The 23,243-nt window shown below is 42.7% G+C and overlaps 1 protein-coding gene across 5 annotated transcripts in view; it reads right to left on the reverse strand.

Moving 5' to 3' along the window:
* LOC138503504 (embryonic protein UVS.2-like) overlaps positions 1–23,243 on the reverse strand; it is a 275,168-nt gene that overhangs the window by 119,653 nt on the left and 132,272 nt on the right. For all 5 annotated transcript variants that reach the window (XM_069623289.1, XM_069623288.1, XM_069623285.1 and 2 more), the window contains 5 exons: positions 13,126–13,351; positions 8,333–8,451; positions 7,197–7,416; positions 2,260–2,378; positions 1,826–2,051 (listed from right to left, as the gene is read on the reverse strand). In XM_069623289.1, coding sequence (XP_069479390.1) covers positions 1,826–2,051; positions 2,260–2,378; positions 7,197–7,416; positions 8,333–8,451; positions 13,126–13,351 — 910 coding nt within the window. The remainder of the gene's footprint in view (positions 1–1,825; positions 2,052–2,259; positions 2,379–7,196; positions 7,417–8,332; positions 8,452–13,125; positions 13,352–23,243) is intronic.

The raw sequence follows: 23,243 nt of genomic DNA on the forward strand, positions 1-23,243 counted from the left end.
AGTGGTGTTTCCAGCCTCCTCTTATCCAAAGTTCCCCTTGTACCAAAACGGAGAGGACCCAATGGGAGAACTGCTCACAAACACTCACTCCATACGTGGACCAATCACAGACCACGGTGGTCTCAGGCATTCAGGACACTCTAGACTCTCTGGCACCCAGGATGTGTATTGAGACCAGACATCCCAGCCCACATCCTGGAGGCACACATATAAGGCATGCAGAAGGCCGCAAAAGCATTGGGATTCGCGGGAAAATGCATGACCAAATAAGGACTGGCCTGGATCGACTCGACCTGGGGAAGGTGAAGGGGCAAAATGGCCAAAGTACAGGACAAAGAACCTTGTGGCATGGCCATTTTGGAGCCTGGCCACCTATTTGTGCCAAATGCGGTTAACGCATTTAACATGGTAGGAAAGGGTTCAAAAATAATGCCAAACGATAGCTACCACGAGTCCTGTCCATGACACATCTGCACAGTTTATAAAAAGTCCACCGAGAGTATCTAGGGCCTTTGGAAATGACTATAGACCCAAGTGTGCTGTATGGTAAGATACATTGCACACTTGTTACATGTTGCACAAAAGTTGCAACATTAGAAAAGGACTAAGGTAAACAAAGTCTCCCAGTACTGACTGTCTTAAGGGCATGTCAGTTTCCCCATAAAAAGTGAGCGAATGCCCAGAGGAGTGCAGCTGAAGGCTGTGCTTCTCTGGCAAAGTCAGTCAATGGTGTCTAAACAGCAGCAAAAAGTTTGGGGGTTGACACATGGAGGGAAAATTACATACACATGTGACATCTTTCCTAACACCTTGTTATATAAACATTGTAAAATTAAACACTTTTCATTTACTAACTCTGTCTCTCTATTTAATATACTACTATTAAATGTGCATGTTTTACTTCACCGAACCTCCAATACAATATCGATTGGGATAATGATCCTTCCCCAACAAATTATTTTCAAATCAGGGGACTCAAAATAGTAAAATATGCTGCATTTCAAGACAATCAATTTGTAAATTAAATCCATGGCACAAGGTCTTGTCACTCAAGTCAAGTAGAGGGACAATATTAATGTAATGTAATCAGAAAAGGAGTCCTAATATAGCCTGGTAGTATTTATTTAACGTTGTGTGTAATGTTGAGTTACTAAACAAACTAAATACTCCAATAAACCCAAAGATCAAAGTGTGAGGCCTACATCCATTCATATACAAAGAAAAAGGAACATTAAAAACAATCATCAGCATGCGTTTACATATTGGGCCTCATCACGAGTTCGGCGGTAACTAATAGCCCTACCGCCAAACCCCCCGGCGCTATTAGCGCCTGATCACGGGTTTGGCAGAAGGGTTATTGCCCATTCCCCATTGGGCCCATTCGGGAATTCCTCATTCCCCATTGGGCCCAATGGGGAAAATTTGCGCTTTTACCACCGGCAGATTTCCCGCTGCCAGTTATCACGCCGAAAATCAGCAATTTTACCGCAGATTTCCACCCAGCTCAGAGCTGGGGGGAAATCCGCCAGAGCCATGATCTGGCAGACCCTTAAATGCGGCGGTAATAGCACTACCACCGAATTTAAGGTTTACCGCCAGACTCGTGATAAGGCCCATTATTTCCTCTGTGAAAATAGGAAGTAGCTAGAATTTTTTTATTTAATAAAGTTTGCACTTTTTAAATTGCTCTTTGTGCAGAGAGATCATTAATAACGGAATGGATAAGTTAAGGATCATATCATTTGCTAAATAGTTACTTTAAAAGGCACACTTCTTACAAGAGGTGAATCTATAGAATGAAATAATGAACGAGAAATATAATTACCGTTGCCATAAGAAGCCTGGAAACCATTTCCTGCAACAAATGAATTGGCGACAAACTCCACCAGCATCTGATTGGATGAGGATGTTATTGCAAGGGGGATGATTTGTCCACAAGTTTTATCCATAAGGACGGGGGCAGTCTGACTGCTTCCATCATAAACCTTGACATAATTTCTGGTGCATCCTGCTGAGGCCTGGATATTAAAGATATTGAACCACAGTGAAACCTGAAAGAGAAGAGTGCATAGAGAGCTTAGTTTCCAAATACAACTCTTTCCCATCATGCGTTTACAATTGTTTTTATAATGAATAAGTATATAGAACATTTTCTTCAATGTCTCAAAATGGGCTTTCCAATAGGGAGTACACTCATGCATTAAAGTGAGTAAGCAACCATTGTGCCCACATAAATAAACTTGTCACCACCATGGTCACCTTGTTATTAGCTGGAAGTTGAATTTGCCAGAGGGAGGGTGCGTTGTTGTCATACGGGGTCGGGTAGCTGGGAGTGGCAATGCTCCCTGTCAGGCTATTCAGTAGGATCGGAAAACGAACTGTAAGGTAATGAAGAACACAATTATACGGGGTGTCACATCATTTGCGACATTGGAGCAGTGAGAAGATTAAATAACCCTGCACAGACATGAGCAAAACAGAGATTTGTAACAAACCACTGAGCATTACATGTGCCAGTTCCAAGAGATGTGAGAAGGAACAATGAATTACGTCTGCAAGTTTCAAGAGAAAGATAAAGGAACAATTCCTTACACCAGTTGCTGGTACCCAAAGGATCTGACAGAACTCTAAATAGTACAGCATCTTGCAGTCCCAACAGATGTGTAAAGGCACATTGACCTACCTAGCATCTAACAGGTCCAAGACCTATGAGAGACCAAGAACGTTCATTATTTAAAGTGCTTTGTTAGGTCTCAGGTGCTTCAACAAGGCTGGGACAAAGAATGATTGAATATTGTGGTGGGGGTCCATGTGCTGTAACCTTATCTCCTGTCTGGAAAGTCTGATGTCTGTGAGTTGTGAAAAGAGAGGTGTGGTGTAATAAGTGTGTGGTGTGTGGATGTGAGGAAAAAGGGAAGGGGAACTGGGAGTGAAGGCAGTATGGGAGGGTGGGGAAATCAGTACTACTTGATCGGTTTTTAGGAAACAAAAGATTATTGAGTGCATAACTAGACGTAACCATGAGTAGCCTTACCCAACTCAAATACATGTGTATCATGCTTCTACGGTCATAGGAAAAGATAGTGGGTCACTGACATGATTTGAGGGATGTATGAGCCTTGGAACGAAGAAGATGAATAATAATCAAGGGTTGGGTCATATGTATACACATTTAGGCACAAAATATAAGCGGAAATAGTTGAAGAATAGGCTGAGCATTTTCGAGTTTTGAAGGATCGTTGAGGATTTGGTTAATGTCCCTGATGACCCTTAAGGAAGAGAAAATGTAATTCCAACACCCTGTGTCACCACCTCATTTTATGTTAGCCTGCATTTAAACCAATCCCGACTATGTGCTCCTTGCAGCACTGCAACAGGGAGCCTCCGCCATGTATGAAAACATCCCAGAGGGCCCATCACTGAATATAACGTGCGCCCCATTAGTGATGGAGACAGAGTACAGGGTGTTGAGGGAATTAGAAAGAGCGCTTCGAAGGACAGAGGCAGAGCTTGTGTGAGTAATGTTGAAACAGGGACGGAGGCGAGGAATGCCAATAGGTACCGATAAATGGAGAGCAGGTGATATTTTATTTCGGATTGATAGTAGAGTGGTTGAGGATGTACACGTCCAAGTGAGGGATGATGGGCACAAAGATGAAGGGCATAGAGGAGGTTACTGTGTGCTGACTGTTTAGACTATGAGTCCATTAGAACAGACACAGAAGTGGGAGCAGCAGAGGGAGAGGAATCGACAACAGAGGAGGAGCAGGGGGGAGAGATGCCACCTTGGGTGACACCAAGAATAGAGAGTTTATGATGTCCAAGACTTTGCATGCGTCCAGGATTTATGGCGGTGGCGAAAGGGGAGAAATGGGGGAGAACGTTAGACATGGATAAAAACAATTTTGTGATGCTGTACGAAGACCCTGCCAAATAGTGCAACAATGATGGTGTTGATAAGAACGGTTAGAGTTCCTCCTATCAAAAAACAAATGTATACCCAGACTGATAAATGGGATGGGGTTGTAAAACCAAGAATGGCGAAAGTAGAGCAGGATTTCACACCACCAGGGACCTTTACCTTCCCTCTACCTGACCCTGAGAATTATGTGGAGCACTAGGTTGACTTAGCAGGAAATGGGAGGTGTTGTTTAATGATGGGCTCTCCGGATAAATATGCTTGAGGATAGGGGAGTTTATGCCATTTGTGTAGGGCACTAAGACTGCAAGTGTAAACTGTGGATGATTTTTAAAAAAAACGTACTGCTAGAAAACACTGTGGGGCACTAATACAATATTTTTCCATGGCTGTAAAACACAAGCATCCATGCTGGTGAAGACTCAGACTTAGAGGCTCACATGGAATTTCTTTTTTACAGTAAGCAAGTCATTATCAGTCTAGCAAATATAACATTGCCAGCTGAATATATGTAGGCAATGAGAGTGATAATGGGGGTCATTACGAGTTTGGAAGTAGCCATGGTGCTATTAGCACCATGGCTGCCTCCAAACCCAGGTCTGGTCTGACTGAATGGAGACTTACCAGGTCATTCCGACCTTGGAGGACCCGGTAAGTCCCCATTCAGTAAACCATTACCCATTCCCATTTGAGCCCCCATAGGGCTCAATGGGAATAGGGAGGGCGCTAATAACGGGCCCGCAAATTGCGGGCCCGTTATTAGCTCCAAGGTCCCTTAACGGAAACCGCAGGAAACGGCTGGTCAGACCAGCCGTTCCTGCTGGGACCCTTTAAGGGACCTCGGAATAGGGTGGTAAGGATTTACCGGCACCGGCATCCTTACCGGTGCCCGTAAACCCTTACCGCCCAACTCGGAATGATCCCCAATATATTTGTTTGAAATTACCTTACAGGCAATAGACTGCTCTTGGAATGCTGCAGTGAAGTGAAATGCATGCAGTAATTTGATAAGAAGTACCTCTCTCAATACATTTATTTATGTGTAGCTAAAAAAGTTGTATACTCCATTAGACAGACATATTGAGTCTGTGCACTGTCATGTCGATAGAATACATCTGTGTGGAGAGAGAAAACCCATTGAAAACTATATTCAGCTGTGCAAAACACTAGGTGAGGAAGCACATTCTATTTTTGCCATTGATGGTTTTCAAATAAATGATCAACATATTAATTATGATTTACATTCATTTGGAGAGACCTAATATTAATCTTTCGATTCTGTCTGGTCTATAGATCCTTGAAGCACAGGAAGCCATATGTGTCAGACAAACAAAATGACATTTGTCCTGATGGAGGCCGTGGGAGTGAGACCACTCTACTAATTCATGAGGCCAAAACACATCTTTGTCAACATAGTTTGATAATAACAGTGTCAATATTCATACACTGCACAACGAGCCAAGTGATAAGGCGTAGAAAATTAAGTCAATCCTTTGATCAGTAGGAAGGGTTACAGTCATGGATGAGGAAAATGTTCAATAAGCGATATGTACAATGGTAAGCACTTTAGTCCTGTGTCTATGTCAATGTTAAATATCTGTACTGTATATTGACCTGTTTAATGATTAAAAGGTTCTTGAAATGTGAATTGAATGAAATAAAAGATGAGTTTTGTACTCAGACAAGTACAGTGGTTCCAGGTCTCTCCAAAATCACCCTGATCAATTTGCTATTGTATGGATGATAAAATGGCCATCATATGACCAACCAGATTTCTATCTAAACCCTAAGGTACACACCTATTCTTTTTGCTTTATCTTCCCTTTGTACTAGCAATTATCAAGCCGTAGACATTTTATTTCACTAACTGTCTGCAAAATGCAGTTGCTCAAGCAAGGTTTATTAATATTATTTCCAGACTGTTTGCTTTTGTGTTTGAGTGTACCATTTCTTTTAAATGATGCATTCATCTTTAGGTGGTTCTTTACAGAGTAGAGTTTAATACAGTTAATGTGCAGTGTAGGTCAGTAGGCATCCAATCCAATAGTATTATATCGTCAGCATAAGAAACCGTTTGTATCAGATGATCATAAAATTTGAGGGGGAATGTGACCTGCATATGTGTGCAGTGGCACAAAGACTGTACCTTTTGTTATCCAGCCGAATCGTGATAGGTGTGCTGCGGTGGAGATTACTAAAACATTTCAAGAAGTTTTTGGGAATAAAGAAATGCTGTAGTTTAATCAGGAGACTGTGTCAGAAGGTCAGGAAAATTCAATGACTGCAACAACATATAAAGACAAGGAGCTCTTACTGCAAGGCATTTAATGTCAATAAACTATGCGTCATGGATCATGCTTTTCTTCAGCCTATCTGGGCATCTGTTAGTATATCATTTGATTTAATGCATTGATTCATTCTTCATAGTAGGATTTTGCAAAATACTTTTCCCAAGTTGTCTAGTAAAGCTATGTATCGATATGACACAGGGTCATCTCTATTTCCTTTTGTAAGATCAGAACACCCTCTTTCCATGACGCCGGTATATATCCTGTACTCAACCTTTTGATAAATACGGAATCTGTATAATCAGCCCAAATACATTGTCACTGAATTCTACTTTCAACCATCATGAAATGTCCCAAAACATCAAAAGGTTTTAACTAGCACACGATTTGAGACCTACCTTCCTAGCATATGATGTGTTCCTTGCAATGGCATTGTCCTAACTATATGTCAAGTGATAGTGTCAAGCCGCAGACAAGCCAGAGACTCCACTGAGCCATGTAAAAGGCTATTCACCTCAATTTGACTGTCAGAACTATGCAGCCCCAAATTCCTCTGTGCCCAGAGCACTATCATCATTTTCCACCTGTCGTCCAGTGACTCTCCACCAATTGCCCAAGCCTTATATTGTGCCCAGACCTTCCATGGTGAGTTTGTTATAGCTGGCACTGTCCCTTCAATTGCAGACACACCAGTGGATGGGGGATTCTTCATATACCTTGCTTGTCAGCAGCCCAAATTAGAGATTTATTATAAAAATGTAATTGCTTGTGATGTTTAATGAATAAACAGAATCTCTCTTTAGAATATATATATATATATATATATATATATATATATATATATATATATATATATATTTATACAGTTAAGTTCCATTTAGTCATAGAATTGTACTGTATATACTGCGCATGGGCCCAATCCATATATACATACACAGAAACAGCCATAGAGCTAGCTATATGTTCTATATCATTATGAATATACTTACAGAATGAGTATGTCACTAGGAAGCCAGTGTTCTCCCTGGGGTAAGGACTGATAAACACAAGACGTAGCATGTTTCCATAAGAGATCAGGGTCCCGGTAAACTGCCTACAGTATTTTCCCAAAAGACTTGAATCTGGTTTTGCATCATCGTAGATGCTGAGAGAGTCATCCATACAATTCAACTGTGGTGTAAATCTAAGGGTAACCATATTCAGTGCTATCTGTGTGGGAAAAAAGAACATAGACAGGTTGGTCAGAATGTTTAACCCTAAAACAAGTTGTGTGAAGGTTGTTCAAATAGTTTAAATAAAACACATTTTGCGTACGAGGTATACATTATTTAAATACACCAAAAAACAAATTCTTCTATTGAAAGTGTGCTCTTACACTAGGCCACGCTAGTGGAAGATGTGCACTGTACCAAGGGCAATTAGCACAACATTTGCTGGGGTACACCCAAGTCATCAGGTTGCTGAAGGGGACACGCCACATGGGGCAGATAACAGCCCAAGCTGCAAAATGATGGTCAAATGATAATGAGGAGCTGCTTTAAACACTAAAATCAGAAAAGGGGGCTTTCTTGGGAGTGTCCACGGAAGGATTCACCAGGAATTCTATATCTACCTTTAAACACAGACCTAACATAGCTCAAGGCGTATTTTAAGGTCATTCTGAGAGGAGGATGCTTTCCAGTGGTAGGCCGGAAAAAACTGAAGAAATTCCTTTTTATAATTTTCATTGCCTTTCTAGTAACTATTGGTTTGTACAAGTGATGCTAGCAAGTTATGCATAGTTTCTTCTGCACCACCTTTCTTGCAAAGATAGAAAGAGGTTGTCAGAAACTACTTATGTGCAACATCTAAATTACAATCTAAATGAAAACCTGTCACAAATTACAAAGTGTCAATGGGTGATCATACTGAAGAAGTGCTTATACTATTAACATAGACAGACAAAAAGATAACAATGAGGGCTACATATGTCACTTGCTGCAAATGTGTTACCACAATTAAAACAACCAGTAATCACAAACACAGCCGGTTGTGGAAAAGGTAAGTGAAGACAGCCAACAAAGTATGATATGGGGTGATAGGAAGCTAACATGGATACATTTGTTCTGCTGTAATGCATCCTAACCTTGAATCCTGCAGGTGCTAGAATGTTCCAAGTGCAGTCAGTTAACATGGGATAATCAAAGGGATAGTTTGGTGAAGTCAAAGTTCCACTTGTTCCGTCAAAGTTTCCTCCACAATTTCCTAGACAAAAAAGAAAGAACAAAGGTAATGTCTTCACAACCACCAAACTTGAGGCCATCAGTGATTCCTTCAGCACCAGCAAATCCACGAATTCCCCCAACCCCAACAACACTGTCACATCTCACCCCTCTCTTAATGTTGATAATGTCTATTCCTACCACACCCATTTTAGCTGTCTACCACTGGCCATGCTTTCAGCCTGCCCACAACACACCTTTTATTGTAACAACCAGCACCACCACAAAAATAAAAACACAAACTATGTTTTTGTTTCCTCACATACAAAGATGCTTATCCCACTGAGAACTATTCAAAACAACATACTAGTCTGAATGCATTACGTTTAGTTTTGTATTATTATTTTGAATCTAAGCTCTGTCAAGATGATTGACCATCAGGATAACATGCACACTTCTATTTTGACCCTTAAAACTATCAGGACAATGACGGTTGGTTCTGTAAACACTTAAGAAATCTGTTGATTCTGTCAGATACAGCATACATTCAAAGATTTTACAATGAATTGACTCCATTTCACAAATATTTGGCAGCTGCTCTGGCCAGGTGAAAACCAAGCAATACATTGCAAGTCCACAAATGGGCACACAGTATCAGTCATTTTGCTTGTGATTCAGAAGCAAACATGCAAAGCATCCAGGTGCAAGCAAACCAAAAGCAAATGCAATGTGTACTTTGTTAGTTCGAAAGGGATCATTATCAGTTGGGATAATGACCCTTTCCCAACGTATGGCCCAAGGCGAATATATGGCTATATATTAGTACGCCTGTTCGGGTAGTCTGTAAGGATATCCAGGTTAGTACTGTTTATGAGCTTAGTCTTGTCACATTAAAGAAACCTTTTCCACACTAACAGCTCAGAGACTGTTGTCGTCAATAGCGCTAACTTCTCAATTAGGGGTCGAGGGAGGTTATGAAATGAAAGTCAACTGTTTATGAATGGGAATGGAGTACAGAGGTTCTCCCCATTACAACGATTTTAAACTACAATGAGGGTAAGGAAAAGTGAAGGGAGTGAATGGACACATTTCTACCACCAATCTTTAAATTAAAAAAAGAAGGAAGGTGGATGAAGGAGCCTGTAGGTTGACATTGTAGTTGGGCCACTCAACGTGGTTGACATTAGGGCAAAACTATAGATTCTCTAGGAGGTCGATTGTGGTCAATCACAGTTTGTGCATTCTCATGTCAAAAGATGGACACGTGGACATGAGTAGAATATGAGGTCTTATGCCCTGTGTATTACTTATTTGCTTATTCTTGCATGCTAGTCAAGGTTCTGTTGACAGTGACTCACTTCGACTGTCTTCCGTGTGCTTGCTATGGTGCCTTTCTGTGTTGTCCCATCATCAGCCTGGCCAAAGTCACATTAATAAGCAGTTAACAATGTACAGATGCATCTGGAGACTTGATACATCCATGTGGTGTGCATAGGTCCAAGCTGTATATTGCTGCTATACTTTCGGTTACCCAAAGAAACAGAAACAGAAAATGTTTCATTGAGTCTGCCCCAACCTCACTTGGGTTATTTCTAAATGACTGAATGCATCATCACTTTTTCTGATGCACAAGATAATTAATATAGCATTATAGACGGAGGAAAGCAGGGAAGTTAACTATCTCAAGCAATATGGACCCTTTCTAATGCCTTTAAGGCTATTCACAAATGGCGCTAAAAGGTTTTGCAATTGTGGTGCTCAAGTAAATACATGGGTGTAACAGCGAGTTAAGTAAATAGAAAAATGCTTTGGTGAATTAAATGGCTTGTTTTACTAATAAAATAACAAGTTCTGGAATTAAGTTGAAATAATGGATGACACCTTTTTCATTGCTGTTACTGCTGATTCATGTTTTGTATCTATGTTCTTCTTCCCCTTCTTCTTCTGAGGATAATATGAAGAGAAATCATTTATTTTGTTTCCTATCATGTTTAGTTTATCAGGATGCTTGCAATGAAATTAATTATCAGTAGTTATTGCGACTGGATTCCAAGCATTCTGATTGGCTCTGAGGAGGCCAATAATGGCATTCTTGTGATAATTCGTGTGATAATTCAATCAGTGACATTCTCATGCATAGCATAACTTTATACATTTATTTGCAAATTGTAAACTAACCAGTTTAAATTATTCTTATTTTGGGATGCATGTGATATTATATCACTATTAGCACCATGGCTGCCTCCAAACCGGGCTCCATTACCGGGTTCCTGCAATGAGGACTTACCGAGTCATTCCGACATGGAAGGACTCGGTAATTCCTCCATGCAGAAACCATTCCCCATTCCCATTTGAGCCACCATAGGGCTCAATGTCAATGAGGAGGGAGGTAATAACGGGCACTTTACAACTGGCCCGTTATTACCTAACTCTTCCATTCGTGGGACCCGCAAAGGATGCCTGGTTTTACGAGGCATCCTTACAGGGTCCCGCAAAGGGAACCTTGTAATCAGCGCTCCCGTAATGAAGGGTGCCGGTCCCGTACCGGCACCCTTCATTACGGGAGCGCCACCCTTGTAATTAGGCACTATCAGTCACAAGAAGCAGATGCTAAAAGGATGCAATTAAACAATGGGTTGTACATGTCCTAATCTGAAGTTGCTTGTACAAACAAATGGCAAACTTCCATGTTTGTTAATGAGAATTAAAATTGAACAGGTACATACAGGGTTTGAGATAAGCTGAAAAATATTTTTTTTCTGGGAAAAGCTGTTGTTCTGTTCTCTTTGGTCAAGGGCAATTGCTTCCATTTTCTCAGATGAATGCAAGACTATATTTACCCAGCTGACAAAGTTATATTGGCTTCAATCTGACAGCAACTAAGAGGACGTTCAGTGGAATGATTAACTGAATGACACCAATTTGTTAGGATTGGATTGGCTAACAGGGAAACACTGGTGGAACAAATTACCTGAATGGGAGGCCCTAATCCTTTATACTTCTTTTGAAACCAGCTGTCTCAGAGGGCAAAGCTCCACTTTTCAGAAGAGGGCGGAGTCTACATAACTTCAGATCTGAGGGGGCCTAAATTGGTAAATGACCAATTTTCCAAATTCTCATTTGTAATGCTTACTTCAATAATTGGGAGGCAAATCTAAATTTCAAAGTTGAATGCTATGGAAATAAGAAGCAAACAGCATTCAGAGGTAGTGAGTCTATTGCTTGACCAAAGAAATCTGCTTTTTTAGTTTGCTCATTTTTTTGATCGAATTTTAGCACCAAAATGTAGATGGTGGGTTGAGGTAAGGCAATATTGGTGGGGTTAGGGGTAGGAAGTGGTTATGGGGGCATGGTATAACGGGTCTCATCCTTCATTCTTCATTAAAATATTCGAGCAAAGAAATGAGCAAGAAAATGTAAGCAGTTTCTTTTCAAGCAATAGCCATGCCTTGATCAGATGCCTGCACCCTGAGCCAGTAAACTGCTAATGTTGGTAAAACCTTGCACTTTGTACATTTTTCCAAATTCTGATTTTTTTTGTGATTGTTTCAACTTATTGGGGCTCAATTAAGCAATTTTTACCCATTTTTGAAACATACAACTTTCTTTTCCATGGTTAGAACAGAAAGACGCATAGTAGAATCTTTGTTAGGTAAGCTTTTCAACTTTCCCTGTGCTAGTGAATCACTGAGTTTAGCATGGTACACATATTGGCACATCATCCCAAGATAGCCTGTGCTGCCCCTCATAGTTCTTTAGCCAGGATAAGTGGCTCCATCAAAGCAAAGAGGAACCATACGAGGAATACTTGCAGAGTGTTTTAACCATTTCCACTTAATGTGTTATTCAGGGAATTGTCTGTAAATGTCAACTGTTCCCTGGCCTGCCACTCCACAGCATCACAATTGTAAGTATGATTTTGGTTTTACTGTGTCACAAAGGCTACACGCACATTGTTGATGAGTTGTAGATAGTTTTAACATTGTAGAGGTAAATAGAATAGTTGGATGCTGGATATTTACTCAAATACTGTATTGCTAATATTAGCAAATGCATATTGTTTGGCAATACCATTGTTAATGCCTATATATTATCTCTAAAGAGAATATATGCATAGATGCTAATCAAGAGAGTGAGAGCATCCTTTCTTAATGTGTTTCTATTCATAAATGTAAAATACACTCTATTGCCAGTTTAAATACATGTTGGTTTAGAGATAACACTTTGTAGGGAAACAATTGATAGCATCTACTATTTATCATACACGCAATAAGCACTGGTCATAGATACTCTAGAGGTAGATTCACAACAATTTTGCTGTCCAATAGTAAGTTAGGAACTCAGGTGTAATAGGTCCTCTTTCACTAAGCACACAGAACCAACTTTCCTTCGATCCATGCTTTAGCTACAGCAGTATTCTCTGCCCCAAAATGTGGGCAGCCCCATGTGGGCATTTAAAATGCCTTTCAGGTGGAGGCTAGGCCCTGGCTTGGGGGATATGATGGAAATCATGACAATGATATGGAGATGTTGGGTAGGGGTGGGGGTTGACGTCAAGTTATAGAATGGAAAAGACTTCTCTTCTGTGATTCCAGATTAACAATATGTGCACAAAGGAGCTCCCTTTCCTGGGTGTCTACTTCTAAGCATATAAGTGACAATATTATTTTGGAGGAAATTTGCCAAAATGACACATAAGGAGATACACTAGTCCCACCTGAATTGTATTTTGCATTAAATCTGTTTGATGTGCTTGGGTTACTGTAGACAAACTCTACCAGCATGGTACTATCACTGGCCAACAGTGAGATGCCAAGGCCCTGCCCACAGGTCCTGTCCAATATGATAGGTGAACTCCTGCTGTTGCCATCAAAAACTCTCAGGTAATTGGACTGACAGCTTGTGGAGGACTGGATGTTATAATCATTGATCCACAGGAAAACCTAAATGGAAGAATAGGAAACATGTCATTTCTATTTTGCCTGTTTTAGAACATTGCATTTTAATTTGGATATTTGTAAATTCACATTAATATTGCACAAATTGTCTACAAGAAATACACAAATCAGAATACAATGCCTACAAATTGGTTTCCTTTCTAATCAGAGAGCTCATACAATGTTGATCTGTGTTTTAGAAAGGCTTGGACACAACCTAAAGTACATGTAGGTAGACATTTACATAGGCAAACTCACAGTTACCAGTAGGGGCACTGGAGGTATACATTTTTGGAGTTGTCTCTTAAAACTTGTTTTAAAAATGGATAGCGACGACTCCAGCAGCCTTTAGATAAATTAGATTTTGGATCCAAATATAACCTTGACAAAATATGCTATAAGAAAGAATTGGTGACCCAGGGAAACATGAATCTCACCCTGAAACTATGAAAACCCAAATAAATGTATGCCAAGCCGCGCCATGAGAATTCTAATTTTCAGGCAGGATGCAGTGTTCTCTTGTTATAAAATCTGCTTTACCCTACTGCCCTGTCCTTATAATCTCTTCCCTGCTTTGCTTAACGTGCTGTTAATAAGTCCAAACTATATATTGATGCTACACTTTCCACTACTCAAAAAGAATGTTGGAAAGTGGGACAACCTTTACGGAAGAGTAAGTGTAAAAGCGAAGGACATGTTACAACTCGTGGGTGCCCATTTTTTCCTGTATTTTCTGTGTCATTTGTATGGGGTGCAAGCCACAATAGCCCCGTCTACATCCCTCCACCCCTTCCCCAAGCCCTAAAATTAAAAAGAATATACTCATTCCCTGCACTCCCCCGAATATTATTGCATGAATAAATGCAGCAAAACAGTAGCGATGAGTTGGCCCCTCTGAGTTGGATCTGTACAGAAGAAGAGTGCATACTAGTTGGAAAGGCAAGAGATAGCAAAAACTTCTTTCATCAATTCCCCTCATGAAGATATCTTTCTGCAGGAACCTGGAGAAGCCGGCTTGGAACAAATGTTCCCCCAAGAAATGAGAGTGGTGTGTGTTCTATGCAACTGTATAAGCCATTCTAACTAGGGGTAGGCCAAGCTGCAGGACTTCACTTTTGCACACTTTGCAAACTGAAGTCTCATAGTTTCGAGACTGAACCCTACAATCTGTATAGGAGATCCATGTAACTCACTGTTAATCAAACGATGCATAGATGTAAGCACACCCATGATAAACCAGATTAACAGCCTTTTTCGGTCATCTACTATCCCAGACACTTTAAAAGAGGTATGAGTAACCCCTCTCCTTAAAAAGCATTTATGAATCCCAAAACTTTACAGAACTACAGAGCTATCTTAAGTGTCCTTTTTATATTGAAACTGTTGAATGGGCTGCCAAAATTCAACTTCGAGATTACTTGGAAAACGACATGAGACCTGGAGACAGGCAGTCAAGTTTCAGGCCAAATTGATGAACTGAAATGGCCTTAATGGTTGTTAAAGATAGTCTTCAAAGATATCCGATAAAAGACATACAGGCATCTTTATGCTTATGGATCTCGCAGCCACGTTTGACATTTTAGAGCATACAATCGCCCATTATTAGAGTCCACATTGATATGGTTTACATCCTTCATGTCTGATCAAACATGTAGAGTAACGCTAAACGACTGTTCCTCGGACCCAGAGGTGCAGAGGTGTCTCGCCATTGCTTTTTAATATCTACAGCAAGTTGTTTCACAATCTCTTGACTGACCGTGCTTTCAAATTAGGTCAATGATATTGAGATCGTTTTTAAGCAATCAGGTTCATATGACAATACCATTAATTTATTCAGGAGATATTCCGAGACAGTTGAGATAGCTTATTGGCTAGGTCTGAACCAATCAAAAACACACATGTTGTTCACTCTATCCTCTTATGCATTATTTAATAGGCTTCCCAGGTAAATAGTCCTACAAGAATCTGGATGTACAGTTCAGGTTCTTGGTCAGGCAAAGGCTTTAGGTGTAATTTTGGACTATTCACTTTCTTTAGCTTTTGATATAAGGTGTCTATCAAGCTCTGTACATTACCATCTAATTAACTTGTGACAGATTAGGCCCCTGATCTCTGAAGACAGTTGTGCTATCCTAGCTAGAGCCATAAAAGGCGCAGAATTGGACTACTGCACCAGTCTATATGCAGCTTTGTCAAAGCAGTCGACCAGCCAGCTAGAGATTCTTCAAAATGCTGTTGCCCGTGTTGTTACAAACACCAACAAGAGGGCACACATGGCCCCTGTTTTGAGGACGTTACATCAGTGCCCGATCCAAGCCATGGTCAAGTTCAAACTTCCATTCCTCATTGTCTTCCAAGGCTGCGAAGGCAGGTATTTCTTCCGATGGATTGGATTTTATTTACAAAGCGCAACGTTTGCCCAGCATCTTGGTGCTCCCTGTAGGACAGTGAAAGAAAAAAGCCTTAAAGAGGAGCATTTTAAGAGATTGGCAAAATGTGCGGTGAACAGGGGTGGCTCTAAGCGAGAGACCGAGAGAGTTCCAGAGAGTTGCAGCAACCACTGAAAAGGGCTGTACCTGACCGGAGGGACAGTCAGCAGACAGGCATTAGCTGACCGCAAAGCTCGGCTTGGGATGTAAGGCAAGAATGTATCACTGAGATATTGTTCCCCCTGGTCATGGAAGGGCCAGTGGACCAAACAGAGTGCCTTGAACTGAATACGTTTAGTCACTGGTAGTCATTGAAGTTTGCGAAGGACAGGGGAAATATGCCAGCCCTGTGGAGTAGAAGTCGCCAGCCGAGCTGCAGAGTTCTGAATAACTTGCAAGCAATGGAGTACATACGTAGGCTGGCCTAAATACAGTGCATTACAATAGTCCAACGACGATGAGACCAATGCCGAGATATCAGAGGCAAGCAGGTGAACCGGAATGAAGAGAGTGACCAGTTGCAACAGCCTAAGCTGGAAATGGCGCCGCTGACAGAGCTCACCTGCGGCTCCATGGACAGGTTGATGTGAGTTTAACCCCCAGGTCCTTAACTGTGGAGACTGACTGAGGAAAAGGGCCCAGGGAGGCCAGCCGGAAAGCAGGTGTCCAGATAGAAGCAACTGCAGGGGGGCCCACCACTAAGACCTCAGTCTTATCTCTGTTCAGTTTAAGCCAATTATCAAGCATCCACTCCCCCACGGCCTACAGACAGGCACGAAATCTGGCAGCTGAACCACAATGTGTATGTTGTCAGCATATGAATAGCAGAGGAAGCCGTGGGAGACTATCAACTTGGTCAGAGGCTGAACATAGGTATTAAATATTGAGATGGCAATCCCTTCAGGAATACCACAAGTGAGAGCCATAGTCGTAGAAAAGAAAGGAGGAAGAGAGAGGATCTGGTGACGATCAGCAAGAAAAGAGTAGAACCAGGCCGGAACAGTGCCCGAGAGACCAGCCCCAGCCAGCCGACCCAGCAGGACATTGTGATCGATGGTATCAAAGGCGGCTGATAGGTTCAACAGGATCAGAGCACTGATTTTGCCCTGGTCATGAGTCAGCATGTGGGATGTTTTTATCCACGCATCCAAGCCCTACCTCAAAACTGTGCAGTACTGACATGGAAAACATCATGATGGCCAGAGCTTCCCAGAAAATGCACAGGGAAATGCATGAAGAATATGCTGCCACTCATTTTTGCCGATGTTATGGGCACAGAAGGACACTGCCTAAAACCACCATTGGACTACCCACACAGTAGTCTGAAACCATTGGGAATGGCAATGCTGATTGCCAAAAGCAAACCCATAACTGTTGGGAATTCATTTTCTTAAATCCCAAAAAGGGGTGCAGTACCAGTACTCACCACTATCCAAAAGCCGGCGTTTTAAAACAACACCAGATTTTACTTTTTTGTAGAAAACTGAATAAATGAACCCAAAACATGCCAAAGAAAGACTTACTGAGAGGTGGATACAATGTAAAGTTATATTCTGAAGTGACTGAAAGACACTAAAAATCTAAATGTTTAAATTGACTGAGTGACCTACTTTTGAGTGTCACAGGGGTTTCAATTGTTTAAATGTCATAGTTTTAAACTTAGAATCAGCATTCTAGCTGCATATGTAAAAATGTTTAGTTTTATTTGAATGCAGAAAACTGGGGAACAGAAATGACATGTAGCTAAAAACTGGCTTAAAGAGATTCCAATTTTGCCTGGCAACTACCCCCCATCAGGAGTGAAACTTGAGTCACAGCTGTGTTCGCAGGCCTATCTGCCTTTTGCTGGCCACACTAAGGATATGCCATCTCTCTGATAATTGAATTAAGGGGAGCCCCCACGGAATACAGGAGCTCTGAACACAGCCCTGTCCTGACTCAGGCAAATGTTTTATTGGCGGGAGTCGTAAATGGAGATTACTCCTGGAAGGACAGGGGAGGGGCACTGCCTGTGAGAGCAAGCTGGCTTGGCAGAACTGGAAAAAACAGAAATTCAACCTTGTGCTGGGGGGAAACCACACCCCTTTGGGGGCCAGAACATAACTCTAAAAAAGATGAATAACTCATAGTACGGACTTGTGAAAATTATTTAAATGACACCATAATTCTTGTGATTTTTCTGCCCACATTTTAAGACGTGTTAGGACCCGGTGGTATGTTCAGGGGGGTTTTAGCGGAAAAGAGGATATTACTCAAAATGTGTGCATGTGAAAAATCTGACACTTCATCAACTAATGTCCATACTCCTTGCGCACATGTGTGTAAATTTGGGTTAATGTCTGAAATTGCAAAATCAGTTAAAAAGTGCAAATATTGCCATTTCTGAATGCAAGCCCCCAGGAAGAGCAGATTTGGACAAGGGTATACCTCCTGTGATATGTGAAGGGCGCATGTAATTTTAAACAAATGTGTACCTGTGCAAATATGTTTTTTGAGAAAATATAGATTGTGTGTAATTTGACAGGGGTGGGTTCTCTGTACCATAAACAGACCTCATCAGGATGACACGTCATTTCATTCCCCCAATCAAGTGGAAGCGGATGAAGTGGCCAATGACAAGGGGAGAGGGGTAGGGCCTAGGAAGCTAGCCTCTCCACCCATTTTCAAAACACATAAAAGCAGACAGACAGGACAGATAGGGACCTTCAAATCCATTTGCAGCTGGAAGCTCTGCCGGGAAAATCCATACTTTACCTCCCTCAACCTTCAGAGAGCAGACATAGAGACTTCAAATCTATCAAATTTCCAGAACCAGAGAGAGAGCAGAGCTGACCCAGATCACTGTTAGCAGAACCAGAGACCCAGACCAGACCAGCAGAGCAGAGCTGACCCAGATCACCGTGGAGTGAAGAAAACCTGACCAGATCCGTGGCGAGGCCCATTCTAATTCAAGAATATATTGTGAGTACATAGCAGAACTGTGCAGAACCAATCTCTTAGTTAAAATAATATAATTCAATCTATTTTAATCTAAGTAGAACTGCCTCCTAACTGTCACCTGTCATTTGTAAAGCTGTCACCTGTCATTTTCTAGTTGCAAGCTGCACTTGTCTTTTTGAACTTTAAAAGTCCTTGTAGTTCCTCTGTAATCGCGCCCGGCGCACTCAGACAAATCTGCCGCGATTTGACATTTTGCCGCGATTTGCAAATTTCTCAACATGTGAAAACAGCAGTTTTCTTGCTTTCATTTGCCAAAAATTAGTTTAACCTACCAATTACGCCTAGATCCTTGCTAAAGTGAGCCTGAACTCATCCCAAGTATATTTCACTCACCTTGAACTCCTAGAGGGAATTAAAAGCATTTTAGTATATTTTTCACTTCATTGCCAGCACATATAAAAGCATTTTGGGCCTGTGTTTAAAACTCCGATCTGTAATCTAAGCTTGCTGGGGTGAACTGAATTACAGTTGATTGCATTTCTGAGAACTGTGTGCTTTCCTTCCATTTCCTTGCATTGCATAAAGGGGGGAGGGGATTGCCAGAGAAAAGTGATTACATTGTTTTGTTGAAATCATATTGAGTATTTTCTGTACTGCATTTCATTCCACATTGCATCCATTTGAAACCATAAAAGTATTGTTGCTATCTTATCCATCCTATAACCACTCATCATTGATTATAAAGAAGTGTGCTAGTGCCAGACTATCCATTATTGATTACATATCAGATTAAGTGTGATATCCAATTATTAATTTATTATAAAGTGTGATATATATCTATATTGTTTAAATTCTCAAATAAACCTTTTAACTTGCAAAACAGAACTACTTCTTGGCTCAGTGGGGTCAGGGTTATTCAAAAAGAGGGGTGTTATATAGGGGTAGTCATCCAGAACGCATGAACTGGACATAAAGATATATCAATAAGGGTTTCCATTCAGTATCCCAGAATAGGCATTGACTTAGCTGTAGTGTTGAATTGACAAATTGGGGGCTCGCGCCGGACGTTTGGATTAGATCTATCACTTGTGCAGATTAATACAGCGTGCCAGCTGACCAGATACACATATCCGGTCGGAGCACACGCTGTGTTACGCTGTAAAGCACTCCTCAAAGGAACGCTCTAAGAAAAAGGTCTGTTTTGCAAAAATAAAATACTAATTTCTGTAAGTCAGGACAGAGACCAATCTCTAGAATGACGACCTTAGTAGACATGAAAATAGCCAGAGAGCACTTCTTACATAAGTTATTTGTGAGAGGTGAGTGGACTCACCAGGACCAGACGGTCTGGTTGCAAGCAATCGCACCCCAGATCACGGAAACAGGGTCAGATATATGGAGAGATCAGGGTCCCTTACATGTGGCCCTGAGTGAACTATATTTGGCCCCGAAGGCTAAGGATGAACAAGACAAGATGGTTAGGATAGCGGCATACCTGTACCTATATATATGAGACATGCAGGATAAATGTACTGAAAGCCAAGATCTGGCGAATAAGCGACAGATGGCGTTAGAGAAGGTCCAATCTGACCTGGTCTCTTCTGAGCAGAGGCTGCAGGGGAGCCAGGAGTCAGAAAATGAGAGTAGACAGCACATCATTAAAATAAAGAGGGATATGGACATCCTGCAACAGGAAAAGGCTGACCAGGATACCAGATTTCTGGCCTTGCAGAAGGAGTACCAAGAAGGTTTGGACTCCCTACTGCAGAGCCAGAAAAAGCTGGAGCAACAGTTAGACTTCAATAGGGCATGTGCTGAGCAGGTAGTCACCCTGCAAAGCCACCTAGATAGGGAGAAGGCAGAGAGCAATAAACTGATTTTGAAAGACCTGGATACCCAGGCAGAATTTGACCAGGAGCCCAGAAAGCTGGTGCCTTCCAAAGGCAAAGGGACGACCTGGCGGCACAGATGCAGGCTCTTAGTCAGGAAAGGGATACCTTAGGCCAGGAAGTCTGCCACTTAAAAAGGAAATTGGAAGAAAATCACCTGGCCCACCAGGGACTGGGTGACCTCCAAAAAGAACACCAGGACTTGCTAGAGCACACCAGGAGGGTGGAGGAGGCTCTGGCAAGACAGGAGCAGGCCAATAGGGACACAGCTCAGGAGGTAACCCTCCTGCAGCAAAGACTGGCCCAGTGCTCAAGGACCAATCAGGAAACGCAGAGAGAGAATGAGGCTCTCTGCCAGCACAATGATAGGCTCCAACAACAGGTAGCGATGCAGGAGAGACTGATAGAGTCTATTAAGGCCTTAACTGAGGAACTGAAGGCGCAGGCTCTTGCATTGCAACAGGGAGCAGGGGCGGATAGAGATGAGGTTCGCTGGGAAAGAGAAACTCCTGAGCATAACCCCAGGAGCCCTAGTACCAGAGGCCTTTATTTCTCTCAGTCCCTGGACTCTGCCACCCCCATGTCCCCTGGCGCACATGAGCACAGGGCCACAGGGATGGCAGATTACTATCCAGCCAGAAGCATGGGGCTCATAGGCCAGTACCACCCAGGAATGGAGGGGCGGGCAGCCGGGTATGGGCACCCAAGCACGGTGCAATTTGATGGGGAACCCCAGGTGAGTAGGCCCATTAAGGGCATCCTGAAAACCTCTGCCCAGTTAGGTCAGTGGGGGGGGTACCCATCAAATCCTGGCAGCAAGGAGGGATCTGAAGACTCCTCTGAGCGGTACAGGACACAGGAGACCAGGTCCCCACATTCTGCCAGCCATTCCCAGGCTCGCAGAATCCGGGAAAACCTGGAAGAACAGACGGGAACCTCTGGGAGCAGTGCCTCTGAGTCAGAAGATGAATGGACCAGGGTTACCCGGACCAAAAGGGCCAATAAGACAAAAAGGGCCTTGCTTAAGGACCCCTTAAAGCAGATTAAGGCAATCAGGAGCTTCATCACGCCGTATCATAAGAATGCCAAGTATTCTGTTTGGGAGCACTTAGAGTTGTTTGAGCAAATGATGGAGACTTTCCATTTGAAGGACAGCCAAAGCTGTATCCAATATGTAAAGTGGACATTCTCCCCAGAGTACTCCAGTTTCTTTGCAGGGCTGGAGGACCAAAATCATTCCAGGTGGTCCACCTATAGGGCGGCCATATTAAAACATTTTTCTGTTCATAGAAATCCTCAAGAGGCTCGCAAGGCAGCCTACAATTTACAATGTGGGGAGGATCAGGCCCCACAAGAATTTGTGCAGGAGTTAAAGCGTGCTTTTGCACAGACCACAAGAAGGGTGCGCACGGATAGCAGAGAATTTATTAATACGTTTTTCCATGCCTTGCCCAAATACATAATGACCCAGCTCGTGAGGGATTTTCACGAGAAAAGATCTTTAGACTGGGTCATTGAACAGGCGACCCGGATCTATGAGGTGTAGAAGCCAATAGAAAAGAAAAATAATGCGCCCAAAAACCCCAAAGTCAACAACACCCCTGCTGCTGCCAAGGTGGCAGAGGTAAAGGTCACCCCCGTTTTAGAGTTGGAGATGGGGGGGCCTAAAAACCTACCTGCACCTAATAATGCTAGGCCCAGAAGGTCCTCGGGCCAGTCACAGACAGGGAGCCAGGGAGGTAGTCCCACAAATGGGGTCCCTCGCTCTCCTGACTATGTAAGTCCCCGTTACAAGGGTAATCGACCCATCCTGGGTTATGTGTGGACTCCTCCAGCCCAAGGGGGGGGATCCAGCCAAGCACCTAACCCAGGGAACTTCCCTCCCAACTTCTCACAGGAGGGCAGAAATTCTCCAAATCCTGGGCAGAACTTTTTCCCCAGGTATCCACCCAATTTCCAGCCCCAAAATCCTCCACCCTTCTTTCCCCAATTCCCTGAGCCCAGACAACCGAATCCGGGAGAGGGGAGGCCAAGGGCGGAGGGGTATCCAAATCTTCCCAACCAGGGGTACTACCAAAGAAGGGATAGCTACCCTTCCCGGGATCAGCCCAGGGGAGAAAACAGGGCCCCGTATCAGCCTGAGCGGGTTTCCTAGTTAGAGCGCCAGGTTCAAAACATGGCGCGGGATCTGGGTCACATACTGAGGGCTCAGCAGAACCCTCAGATCGGAATGCCGGCGCAGAACGCACCCAACTCTGGACCTGGTGCTCCAGAACAATGACGGGGGCAGCACCCCGATAACTCACCGGTTCCCAGGGAGGAGGCACAAAGGGAAGGGGGGTGTAAAGCCTTGGAGGAAGCTTCCTTCCTCACTTGTAAACAGCCCCTGGAAACCCAGGAACCGGAAACAAAATCTCTTGCCCCTGAAAGCCTGCCTCCTAAGGAGCAGAGGGGGGGAAGGAGAAACAAAAGACCCAAACAGACTCAGTTTGAGGAGGAGGTACAGATCTTCCAATTTGAGGGAGAGGGATCCTCAGAGGATCCTGGGAAAAGGATCTTCTCCTTCAGAGAGGGGGGAACTCCTCCCAAAGATAAATGGGTATCAAGGGATGCAAATCCAGACTGGGGAGAGGTGGAGAC

The sequence above is a fragment of the Ambystoma mexicanum genome, chromosome 11 (assembly GCF_040938575.1).
Source record: "Ambystoma mexicanum isolate Mex_15411 chromosome 11, UKY_AmexF1_1, whole genome shotgun sequence".
In the NCBI taxonomy this organism is placed as follows: Eukaryota; Metazoa; Chordata; class Amphibia; order Caudata; family Ambystomatidae; genus Ambystoma; species Ambystoma mexicanum.